This window comes from Pollicipes pollicipes, unplaced genomic scaffold (assembly GCF_011947565.3).
Source record: "Pollicipes pollicipes isolate AB1234 unplaced genomic scaffold, Ppol_2.1 Scaffold_7231;HRSCAF=8579_pilon_pilon_pilon, whole genome shotgun sequence".
NCBI lineage: Eukaryota > Metazoa > Arthropoda > Thecostraca > Pollicipedomorpha > Pollicipedidae > Pollicipes > Pollicipes pollicipes.
The window spans coordinates 20,780,352-20,792,538 of NW_023597034.1; the positions used below are offsets into that span (position 1 = coordinate 20,780,352).

At 55.9% G+C, this 12,187-nt stretch overlaps 1 protein-coding gene across 1 annotated transcript in view; it reads right to left on the reverse strand.

The window, feature by feature from the left end:
* Positions 1-12,187, reverse strand: part of LOC119109684 (sodium leak channel non-selective protein-like) — a 38,376-nt gene that overhangs the window by 19,554 nt on the left and 6,635 nt on the right. Inside the window, 13 exon segments of the mRNA XM_037233411.1 lie at positions 379-546; positions 1,801-1,896; positions 2,381-2,487; positions 2,981-3,070; positions 3,708-3,806; positions 4,243-4,350; positions 5,070-5,207; positions 7,122-7,310; positions 7,871-8,038; positions 8,601-8,822; positions 9,298-9,386; positions 9,624-9,782; positions 10,025-10,170. Of these exon segments, the coding sequence (XP_037089306.1) occupies positions 379-546; positions 1,801-1,896; positions 2,381-2,487; positions 2,981-3,070; positions 3,708-3,806; positions 4,243-4,350; positions 5,070-5,207; positions 7,122-7,310; positions 7,871-8,038; positions 8,601-8,822; positions 9,298-9,386; positions 9,624-9,782; positions 10,025-10,170 (1,779 nt within the window).

Consider the following 12,187-nt stretch of genomic DNA (forward strand, 5'->3'; position numbering starts at 1 on the left):
GAGTCAACAACACAGATGGAGTGCTCGTCGTGTGCAAGTGTAAGTGCAACACAGTCGAAGCGCGGGTGCTCCTCCCATAAAACGACGCTCCTCACGCCAGCTCCCTGTGGTCAGGCTGGCTGCAATCTAGCCGGAATTCTAGCAGCAACAGCACTGGACGGATCCCCACTTGCATTACGCACTGCTTCATCACAGCAAGGCGGTACGCCGCGAGGTTTACTGACCCTCAACACAGCACTACGTGCGCCACACATGACGACAAAATGAAAACGAAGCACGACGGGGAAATGACGACGGAAGCTTCTGCGTCCCTCCTCACGCTTCCCATGACGTTCTTCCGTCTCACTTTGGCCATGCCACCGCTAGAGCAGCGCCCACCGTTTCATCTCGGCCTGCTGCCGCTTGGCCTGCAGCAGCTTGATGTCGAAGTCGTGCGGGTTGCGGGCGTTGGCGGCGCCGCTGAGCGCGCCCACGTCCCCGTTCTCCTTCAGGTGGTCGTAGGTCTGCTTGACCTTGAGCGAGCCGCGCATGCTGCGCCGCATGGACCTGCCGCCCAGCCGCCGGTCAAAGGCGCTGACGGCGGCGCCGAGCGCGAGCCGCCGCTGCCGCTGCCGCTGCCGGCCCGGCGGACCGAGCGAGCGCTCGGTCCAGCAGCGTTATCACAACAGTCAGTGCGCCGGTGAGATTATCTCCTTCGTAGGGGCGTGGCATTGAAAGCAGGGGTGGCAACGGTGCGGTCGGAGTGAGGACACTGAACAAGACCGCGCGGAATGGTGACGTGCAGCCAGACCACCGATTCATACACCGCAAATGTGCTCGTGACGTGGCTCATGTTGATAGGTGTGCTGGTTTTTAATGATTCGAGAAAAAGAAACACTCTAAACAACTACAAACATACCAGAAAGCAACCGCAAAACCAGGTAAGCTTTCCAGGCAATGGCCATTCCATCACAAAAGTTAACGTGTGCGAATCCAAGCATCAAACCCAAACACATGGGTCGGCGAGCTAGGCAGCTCACAGTACGTCACAGAGTGCGAAAGAAAATCATTTGACGCCTACCAAGCACTAATCCGTCCGCGCCAGCCCAAAACCGCTGCCCGAACTCAATCTCCAGTCACGTCATCAGCAGCCGAGAAAAGGCATCCAGACGCATACCAGAAGGCATCCAGACGCATACCAAAAGCTGCCACAAGGACGAGCATCCCACGAAATACTGGACGGCACGGCAGGACACTAGCCGCTAGACTGCCGGACACGTTCCCGGCCACACTTCCGCCCGAGGGTGCTCAATCAGCTAAGACAAGTCGTAAATGGACTCCAAGAGACGGCAGCACGCCGACTCCAAACACCTCTCCTACCTCATTAATTGCCCGGTGATCAATGCATGTTAAAGGCATGAGAGAGGCGCGTTTAACCATATGCAGCCATTGGTCAGTGTCCCGCAGTTATGCTGTTGTCATTGCGGTCTTACGACGAACTCGGTTGCTGATTTTACATGACGCCACTAATTCCCTGGCCCTGGCAGGGCGGGCAGCCATCGCGAGGAATCAAATCACGTAGCTCAAGCCTCCCAGACTGAGCGCAGCTGAACCAGTACCCCTCCTGCAATTATGCATCGCGCAGCAGTGCACAGATTTACAGCTTCTTTTACGTTATTCACATGTGTCAAGTTTGAACAAGGCTCGTTAGATCGACGCCCACAGACTGGCGATACTCCTTCGTGTTTACCCATCGTCACAACGGGGCCTATCAAAGCATCACAAACCGTAAGGGGGAGACCTACACAGCGGAGCACTTACTTGGCGTTCTCAAACCTGGACTTGGCAGCCAAGCCCTTGCCCGGGGTTGGCAGCTGTCCGGAGTCGCCCAGCAGCAGCCGGTGGTTGTTGCAGTCACTGGGGCAGGTATGAGCGGTTAAGGTGCGCACGTGCGCGAACCCAGGGACGCAGAAACTGCGCATGGGAAGGAAGCCGGATTATCTATCGCACCTAGGTAATGACTCGACCAGTTTTTCCATGTAATCATTGAATGTAAAGCGAAAAACTTGCAACAAGTCATCTAAAGGAATTGAGCTAGTCATTAACATCTTGCATCGTTTGAGCGACTGCTTATATAGCAGTCTGATATTATTTGAAGGCAGTACATTTGTAACAAGCAGCGCCGTTTGAGTTGATTAGCTGCATCGCCTTCTGATTACGCCGACTGCAGAAAAGGACTCGAGAACACATTCATGAAAGACTGAGGCCACGGACACTTCAGCGCACAAGAACGGCAGTGCCGATGTCCCCACACAGTCCCGCGTCCGCCAGACTCCATACGCAGAGCCGGGAGCAGGCACCAGGCCGGCCAGCTCCACCCCCGCCGCGCCCACCGACGTACTCGACCAGACTGCGCACGCCGATGCTCTTCTGGTTGGCGTCCGACTTCCTGGCCGAGGTGGTCTTGTGCAGCAGCTTGCGGATGCGCGCGCGCCGGTACGCCAGCACCTGGGGGCGCGGCGGTCGGGCGGCCGTCAGCTGGGAGCCGGGAAGGTGTGACTGCGCCATCTTTGATCGCGTCACGAAATTTCCATTGTAATTGATATTTTGTTATCCGATTGTATGACGCGAGTTTGCCGAAGAGCGATTGTTGCGGGCGCAAGCCCATTCAATGTTTCATGACACCTAACCACTAATGTTACTATCCAGAAATTGCCTAACCAGTTTTAGCACCGATGAGATACAATCTACATGTCAGCGCCATGAAAGTTGTGCAAGCCGTGATGCAGTTGCGCAAGATGTGACCAAGGGACGACGGAGGAGGACGAAAAACACCAGGTCATGCTCGCTAGGTAGTGTTGAGGAGTGTCCGGCGGCTGTGGGAATGGGAAGCATCGGATGACCTGGAAAATCAATGTTGGCACGCTAAGCACACCTAATGGCCTGCCACAGAATGCCGTTATCCAACCAGATGTCCAATCCGACTGTCCCAAACACAGACCTCTCGCCCTCGACTGCATGCCTTCATGCCCGGTTGGTCCTCTTCCTCGTCCGGATCCTCCACGAAGTTACGCATGAAGCTCTCGCGGACCTGGGGGTAGATTTCACCGCTGTCACTCACACAGCACCGCCGGCGGAAGAGCCGGACCAAACCGGGGCCGGGGCTACAGAGGAGCCCCGCCCCGGCCAGGGGCGCCGCCGGCGGAGGAACCGGACCAACCCGGGGCCGGGGCTCTCCTCTGTATCCCAGGCCCCGGCCAGGTCAGGGGCGCCGCCAGCGGAGGAACCGGACCAACCCGGGACCCCGGCCAGGTCAGGGGCGCCGCCGGCGGAGGAACCGGACCAACCCGGGACCCCGGCCAGGTCAGGGGCGCCGCCGGCGGAGGAACCGGACCAACCCGGGACCCCGGCCAGGTCAGGGGCGCCGCCGGCAGAGGAACCCCACACAGCAGGGGCACCTGACGGTGCCCAGGCGACAACACAGGTGTTGCTCATTCGCCCCGGTCTGAAATACTCATTTTGCAGACCGACCCGAATAGAGAGTGCATGTTAATCATGCAACGTAACTCATCGACATGAGCATAAACAGCTGCTGCAGTCCGTACGCCACGCACGCCGACTGGCTGACTGCTTGATTGACTAACGGATTGATCGTCTGATGGACGACCACGCCCGTGGTTGCGTGCTGACCGCAGCCGGCGGTGGCACTCGCCGCTCGCCGCACGCACCTTCTGCAGCGTGAAGTCGGCCGGAAGCTTGTGCAGACGCGCCATCTGCGGGCGGTCCGGGAACTTCTCGAACACGCGCAGCCGCAGCGGCAGTGTCTCCTGGAGGGTGGCAGCGGAAGCGCGTGACAGGCCAGATCTCCGCGTCCTCCACAAAGCACTTTCGCACAGTGCTCTTTCTCCCACAGCGTGGCGACAGGTACACACGTACACACCCCACAGCACAGGTACACACGCCAGTTCGTCCAGCTGCATAACGAGACTCTATGCACGATAAAGGTCAATACATGAGCGATACGTTTCAGGCATGCTTATCAACACGACGGTGGGGGAGATAATACTCCACCCACCAACCGGATAACCCACCCAAGCAACCACCCACTAATTCACGCTAACGCACACCACCTATGTTCTCAGCCGTAAGCAGTCGGGGCCTGTGGGCTCTCAACTGTATACCGGCGCTCTGCTCCCGGGCGCGCAGCTGGCGCACACCACCTGTGTTCTCAGCCGTAAGCAGTCGGGGCCTGTGGGCTCTCACCTGTATACCGGCGCTCTGCTCCCGGGCGCGCAGCTGGCGCAGCTTCTTGATGTCTTCGTCCAGCTCCAGGTTGTCCAGAATTACGGCCACGAACAGGCTCAGCACGATCTGGCGACACGGGCGGACACTGACACATCCAGTAGGCCCAGCAAGACCTGGCAACACGGGCAGACGCCGACACTGCTGACAGGCCAAGCACGTTCCGGTGACACAAGTGGACCTGATACAGCTGACGGACCGAGCACGCTCCAATGGCACAAGCAGACCCGACACAGCTGACGGACCGAGCACGTTCCGGTGACACTGGCGGACCTCATACAGCTGACGGACCGGGTACGCTCCGGTGACACTGGCGGACCTGATACAGCTGACGAACCGGGTACGCTCCGGTGACACAAGTGGACCTGATACAGCTGGCGGACCGAGCACGCTCCGGTGACACTGGCGGACCTGATACGGCTGACGGACAGGGTACGCTCCGGTGACACAAGTGGACCTGATACAGCTGACGGACCGAGCACGTTCCGGTGACACAAGCGGACCTGATACAGCTGACGGACAGGGTACGCTCCGGTGACACAAGTGGACTTGATACAGCTGACGGACCGAGCACGCTCCGGCGACACTGGCGGACCTGATACAGCTGACGGACCGAGCACGCTCCGTTGACACAAGCGGATCTGATACAGCTGACGGACCGAGCACGCTCCGGTGACACAGGTAGAAGCTGGCACCGCTGACGGACCGAACGCGCTCCACGCACCGGTCCAAATATGATCTGCTGTATGACGGTGAGCTACTGCGGGGCGAGCGATTGGTAAACTGACCAGCGTGACGAACAAGTGGTAGAGTATGAAATAGATGGCCACCAGGGGGACGATGGCGGGCTGCGTGAGCGACATCGTCTCGTCCATCACGTCCACCCAGCCCTCCTGGGTCAGGATTTGGAACATGGACATGAATGCCTGCAACAAAACATCAGGAGCTCCGTTACAGATTGGACGTTTCGTGAGGCATCACTGTCTTCGCCACGAGATCGATATTTGCCCGTGTCATGTGCAGGGCAGACCACATCATCCCATCATTTCTCGTACACGACATAGTCCGATGAACCGAGCGAAAGTTTCCTCTGGTCGGGACAGATCCATGCAAATATGTGTTTGATAAAAAGATTGCATGCGTATGAGAGCCATTAAATAAGTTCCAACGAGATACGAATAAAGGATGAATGTGGGAACGCAAATGTCTGACTTGTATGCCTATTCTGTCTAGGCATGTCTATTTTGCGACGTTACTTCCCTTAACTATTTGTAGTACATGCCCCATTTTACCTTCTACCTCTAATCCCTCTAAAATATAAGGTCTCACACAGCTCTGCCAATCACCTCCCTCCTGAACCACACACGGGTATTTCATCACGATACCTCGTACTCAAGACAAGATTTCAGACACCGGAACAGGCCCGTCACTATGAACCAGGCCGCGACTACAAGAGCATTGTTTCGCTGCGACGAAAACCCGGTCATCGATGGTGGCCGGCGCCACGGAGACTCACAAACACGCGCGCTTTCCGGTAAAACAGGCGCCCTTCGACAAATCTCTAGCGTCTTTCTGCCTAGGCCCTTATTCCCTAGCTTGGTCACTCGGACTGACAACAGTCGCGGGCTTTGGCAATAAGCAACAACTATCACACCCTCTGACCCCCTCACCCCCAAACATGGTAGCAACAATGACGTTGCCGCTGACAGCTGGACACGGAAAATCTTCAGAGTTAGATTCACCCCACATGAGTTCTTACTGTAACTTCTCTGAGCTAAATTCGATTGGTCAACCGGTAAGCGAGTCGCGCCTTAACATATTTTATTTTATAATTTTGTCTTGCCTAAAACGATCAGGCAATCATTGTTACAAAATGTAGCTTTTAAAAAACGAACAAACCCCCAGCAAGTGGAATGTTGCCATATTTTGCGATTTGTCTTCGATTCGCCACTTCTGAACTGAGACATTGGCCACATGGTAGCGCCATTACCGATGCCTCCTTTCCAAAGGTCCTCTTGAAGTAGCCTTTGCCGCCTGACACCTAACATTTAGAAAATTACTTCAGTGGAAAAATAAAATATCGCAGATGGAAGCCCATCTGAATGAGGAAAGACAGCATGCTGTACCTTTCTACGCATTGCACTAAAACAAACGGTATCCCGGTAGTCCCAATCCCTTGAGGAACTTTTCCACATTGGAGATCGCTTCTGGGTTTGCTGAGATGGCGAGTGCCCTGGCCAAGCAGCGAGCGAGCCCCATTGCGGCACACTCCATGGAACGCATGACCCCTGATGAGTACCCGGGAGCACACGCGTCGCACACACTGGTCAGGCGTCAATGGGTCACCGCCACCCAGCGGCCATCTCTGGCCGACCAGCTGACTTCCGCCTGACGGCTGACTTCTTGGCAACTTTCCACTGCATTCCTTTTCGTCACCTCATGCGTTACGCTGTTTACATAGTAAAAGTCGGATATACGAACACCTCAGGTAACAGACGAAAAAAAACGAATAAGGAAAAACGAATCAAGGTTTAACGATTTAAACGAGCACGCAAAGCACGAACGCCACCTAACGTTGAAATTTGGCACTCCGTCTCAACTGATACAGAAGTGTACGTGTTAGCATGCACTGCAATCCGCCAGTCAAATCATGCCTCTGCATCCTTCGAACCTTTGTAAGCAAATCATTTAAGATGCCTACACCGAACACCTCCCTATACGAAACACATGCAACAATCATATTTTCAAATTTTGGTATTATGCTAGAATAATTATCTTAATTGTTAAAAAACAATTACTGACTATCAGCACAATTTGTTTCCCTTTTTGAGCTCACTTACATCCGGGAATGTTTCGAATTTTTGGAAGTTTAGGAAGCAGAAGAGCTGCATAGAGATGGAGGACGTGATAATAAGCAGACACATGGTGAAGATGATCAGGCTGCCCAGCTTCTTGCCCGGGCCGAAGATCTTGAACACAAAATCCTCGAGCAGGGGCGACGCCTTAATGAGACGTACAATGCGCAGCACCTGCGGACAGACCAGAAGTCGGTCGTCACCGATCATCACGTAGCCAGCGGGGCGTGCCAGCACATCAGCGCACCGGCGACTGATGGACCAGCCGTCATGTTACATGTTCTCAAGCCGGGATTGGCCAAGCTGAGCCATCGAACCGAGACATTCCCCACGGGCGCGCTGTCACCACACGCACACGCAACGTATATGCACACACACACACACACACACACGCACACGCACACGCACACGCACACGCACACGCACACGCACACGCACACGCACACGCACACGCACACGCACACGCACACGCACACGCACACGCACACGCACACGCACACGCACACATATGCACATACACACGCACACGCGTACGCACACACACGCATAAACACGCATACGCACACACGTGCACACACATACGCACACACAAACGCTGATGTTGACCTTCCTTTGGGGAGGGGGGGGGGGGTCAAGGCGCTGCTATCGCCTCCCTACACACTTCTCACCCCCGCTCGCCACCACCTCCACATGCCCTGAGGGGACTCTGCGGGTCGGAGCCGACCTGGACCCACCTGGAAGTAGGTGAACGCCGAGTTGTAGAACAGCGGCAGCAGGTGGAATGTGCTGCCCACCGCCAGCACTGTCTCAAATTTGTGGATGGAACGCTTCCAGTAGGTGGAAAAGCCCATGCACCACACCTTCACCACCACCTCCAGATCGAAGAAGATGGTGAATCCCACCTGACAGGGTAGACAGCACGGAGAACGTGTTTGATCATCGTCGTCGCAGCAGAAATACAGAATGTCAGTAAGACTTCTTGACGCGATCCGGGCGATGTGACGGCAAGCGTGGGTGCTATCATCACGTGGAATGTACGCGATCGTTATCATCAACTGGAATGTACGTGACCAAAATCTAAGTGAATGGAAGCTTTCGGAAGAACACCTATACAAATTGATATTATCGATGCACTAGCCTTTTATCAAGTTTAGCGGGTAAAACAGCACACCGGCGTACCGTCCGTGCGATAATTCACAGGCTTTTACTTCTTCTTCACGCACATTTCATATTTGACCTGACAGCACATACTACAATAAACGACACCTCTGACAGAGGCTGGACAAACGGGCATCCTAAAACATCAGAACATTAGATCAACATCAGATCAATCGTTACCGCAGAACGTACGATTCACAATTAGATTAGCACGGCTACAGTTGGCATGCCACCCGAGCACGGCTGGGGGGGGGGGGGGGAGACCCGGCACCGGCCGTCGCGCCGGCACCGTCGGCAGGGGCTCACCTCGATCGGGTAGATGTCGCGGTACAGCTCGTACACGGTGCTGCCGTCGTGGCGGAACTGTACCCTGGATGAGATGTAGGCGTTCGTGAGGATGGCGGCCATCACCACCAGGTGGTAGCCGGCCGACTGGATGACGCGCTGCAGCAGGGCTGGCGCTGAGCCGCGCGAGCCGCTGTCTTCGGCCGTGATCAGCTTCCAGGAGGTGTCCGTGCCGGTCAGCACCTGGCCAGGCCCGGGCACGGGTCATATACTGGCGCACGCGCACGTAAGCACGCACGCACGCGCATGCGCACGCATACACGTGCCAACACCGACCCGATGCACCGAGAGGGCCGTGAAATTGTGCATGCTGGATATTTGGGAAGCGTAACGATCAAACCTGCGTGCCCTTGTCATCGCAGCTTTAGTCCTAGCACTGGGCCGGCGAATGACACATATGGTCCACTACCCTTCACTACAGCTGTGGCGTGTACACCCTCAGTACACATGCCCCGACCGGTGCTGTCATTCCATGAGTCGCCCTGCCAGGACTTCGTTGGATGCGAAGCGGAAGTGTTGACGCTCCGAGACCGGACGGTGGTCTAGATCGAAACACGACCAGGTACGTGAGTGCAGCTCCAGCTCAAGATGGCAATGGCTTTCACGGTTCAAAAGATCAGGGCCCACCGCTTCAGACCCAAACAGTCAGTGGCCTTACGTAGGTGGTGTACTCTTCGGAGATTTGGCCGCGGGTGCCCCACATCTGCTGGAACTGCACGCGGATCTCGTTGAACGTCTCCATGATTACTGAAACATAGCAGGTGGTTCGACAGGCCAGCGTCTCGGCGGTGCGCCTGTGAACGAGCACAAGCACGGGCCAAGAGCACCATGTGCACAACTCCAATAGCACGAACCCAGTGTCACAGCCTTACAGCCACGCACATCAGCACACGTGACCATGTCCGCATCACAGTTAGCGGGGACTGCAATCCTCTACCACCACACGCGCCAACCGCCGAGACCGAGGCGGACAGCGGGACTCACCGGCGATGAAGACGTTCTTGACCAGCCAAGCGAGGAAGAAGATCATGGTGGTGAAGTAGACGAGTCCGCGCCAGCCGGGTAGCGAGTCGACGGCGCGGTACATGACGTACACCCAGCCCTCTTGCGACGAGGCCTCGTACACCGTGAAGATGCTCGTGGCTGTCGGCAACATGTGGCTGTGACGAGGAGACAGCCAAGGAGCGCAGGGGTACATACAGGTCTCCCTCGTGATCTGAGAGACAAGGACGACTGGCGTATCTTAGGTTATCTCACTTAAGTCACGTCACAAGTCAAGGCAGATTACACATTTCAGTCCCTTGGCATGAGCCTTCATTTTCTACCAAACTCATCACACTTACCATCTGTCGAAGGCGAACCGAACACGCCACCACAGCACTCACCGAACTCATCGAAGCCGTTGAAGCCGACGACGTACGAGCTGGAGTGGAGTGTGACGCACTTCATGGCGGTGGGGCACTGGTAGCCGGAGCCGGGGCTGAGGCTGCAGTAGGTGTCGGGGACGGCCAGGTCGTTGAGCTTGACATCGCTGGAAGGCGGCAGGCGCATATACGGCATGGAGTCATTATGGACGAGAGCGTGGGTTTCGTATTTCAAGGAATACCCCATTTGAAGCAATTTGCGAACATGCATTTGCCACTACTTGCATACGTTTCACCTGGAATGTTGATAAGTAAGCTTGGACACAAATCTGATAGGTTCGTTAGGGCACGAATTAATGCGCATGTTTTGGAAGACTACAAAAACACGATGTTGGTGATTTAATGCCACCAATCTTCCGAACCAATTTGCCATTTTTTAGTGACTGTTACGACGAAACAAAAACGACGCTGAAAGGTAACCTAATATGGTTAAGACAGTATTAACAGCCTTATTACTCGTAGAATAAACAGGAGAATATCTCTTCATTCTCCTGCTCATCCTAAGAGGAATCAATCATTAACTAATGCTTCCTTATTTGAATGCATTGTTTCTCGCAAATGCGCTACTGAGCAACTTACGTCAAGTGATATGGTTGTGTAATGCGCCATTGTGATATTTTATGAAAAATCACATTGACTTCAAATGAGCTCCCTTTGTCGTTTTTCCTCTTGCTAATACGATTATTTGCTTTATGCATGTGCAGGTACCATTGTACCCTGGCTTGTACCAATGAGTGTGTGAATTCACAACGGAATTGTTTGAGTGATGGCTGCGCAACGCCTCACAGTCAACGTGTGGGAAATAATGACTCTTTGAATATGGCTGTGGGGACCACTGGGTTTCCCCTGATTCCTCCCATGACATTAAATGCCTTTTGTTTTTCTTAATGCATTTTTGTTTTTGGCCGGTCGCATGTCACATCGTCGAACACATAAACACTGTTCGGTATTGGAAGATTTCTTAGAATGGTTGAAAATATCCTTAAATCAGATTTTATTCCAGTTCATGCTACAACGGTGGAAAACTAGTCCACCCACTTCGTTCACTATTGATTTTGAACCAGGAGCATGTTAACTGATTAGATTCCAGCTTGAACCACCCAAAGTTGGCATGATTCTGAGCCAGTCTCGAATCAAATGGGCCGTCTGGATTGCTCGCCAAAGTCTGGTTTTACCAAAAGCAGCCTAGGCTCGTTCGCTAAAGCAGGGCCGGAATTGAGCTCCGCTGAGTGCTGCGCGCCATGCACGCCGACCGATGGCCAGCAAACCGGACCGAGCTGACCGCCAGACGTCAGCGCCACAGCTGACGGTCCGCGCCACAGCTGACCGCCAGACGTCAGCGAGGTCCGCACCACAGCTGACCGCCAGACGCCAGCGAGGTCCGCACCACAGCTGACCGCCAGACGTCAGCGAGGTCCGCGCCACAGCTGACCGCCAGACGTCAGCGAGGTCCGCACCACAGCTGACCGCCAGACGCCAGCGAGGTCCGCACCACAGCTGACCGCCAGACGTCAGCGAGGTCCGCGCCACAGCTGACCGCCAGACGTCAGCGAGGTCCGCGCCACAGCTGACCGCCAGACGCCAGCGAGGTCCGCACCACAGCTGACCGCCAGACGCCAGCGAGGTCCGCACCACAGCTGACCGCCAGACGTCAGCGAGGTCCGCGCCACAGCTGACCGCCAGACGTCAGCGAGGTCCGTGCCACAGCTGACCGCCAGACGCCAGCGAGGTCCGCGCCACAGCTGACCGCCAGACGCCGGTGAGGTCCGCACCACAGCTGACCGCCAGACGCCAGCGAGGTCCGCGCCACAGCTGACCGCCAGACGCCGGTGAGGTCCGCGCCACAGCTGACCGCCAGACGTCAGCGAGGTCCGCGCCACAGCTGACCGCCAGACGTCAGCGAGGTCCGCGCCACAGCTGACCGCCAGACGTCAGCGAGGTCCGTGCCACAGCTGACCGCCAGACGCCAGCGAGGTCCGCGCCACAGCTGACCGCCAGACGCCGGTGAGGTCCGCACCACAGCTGACCGCCAGACGCCAGCGAGGTCCGTGCCACAGCTGACCGCCAGACGTCAGCGAGGTCCGCGCCACAGCTGACCGCCAGACGTCAGCGAGGTCCGCGCCA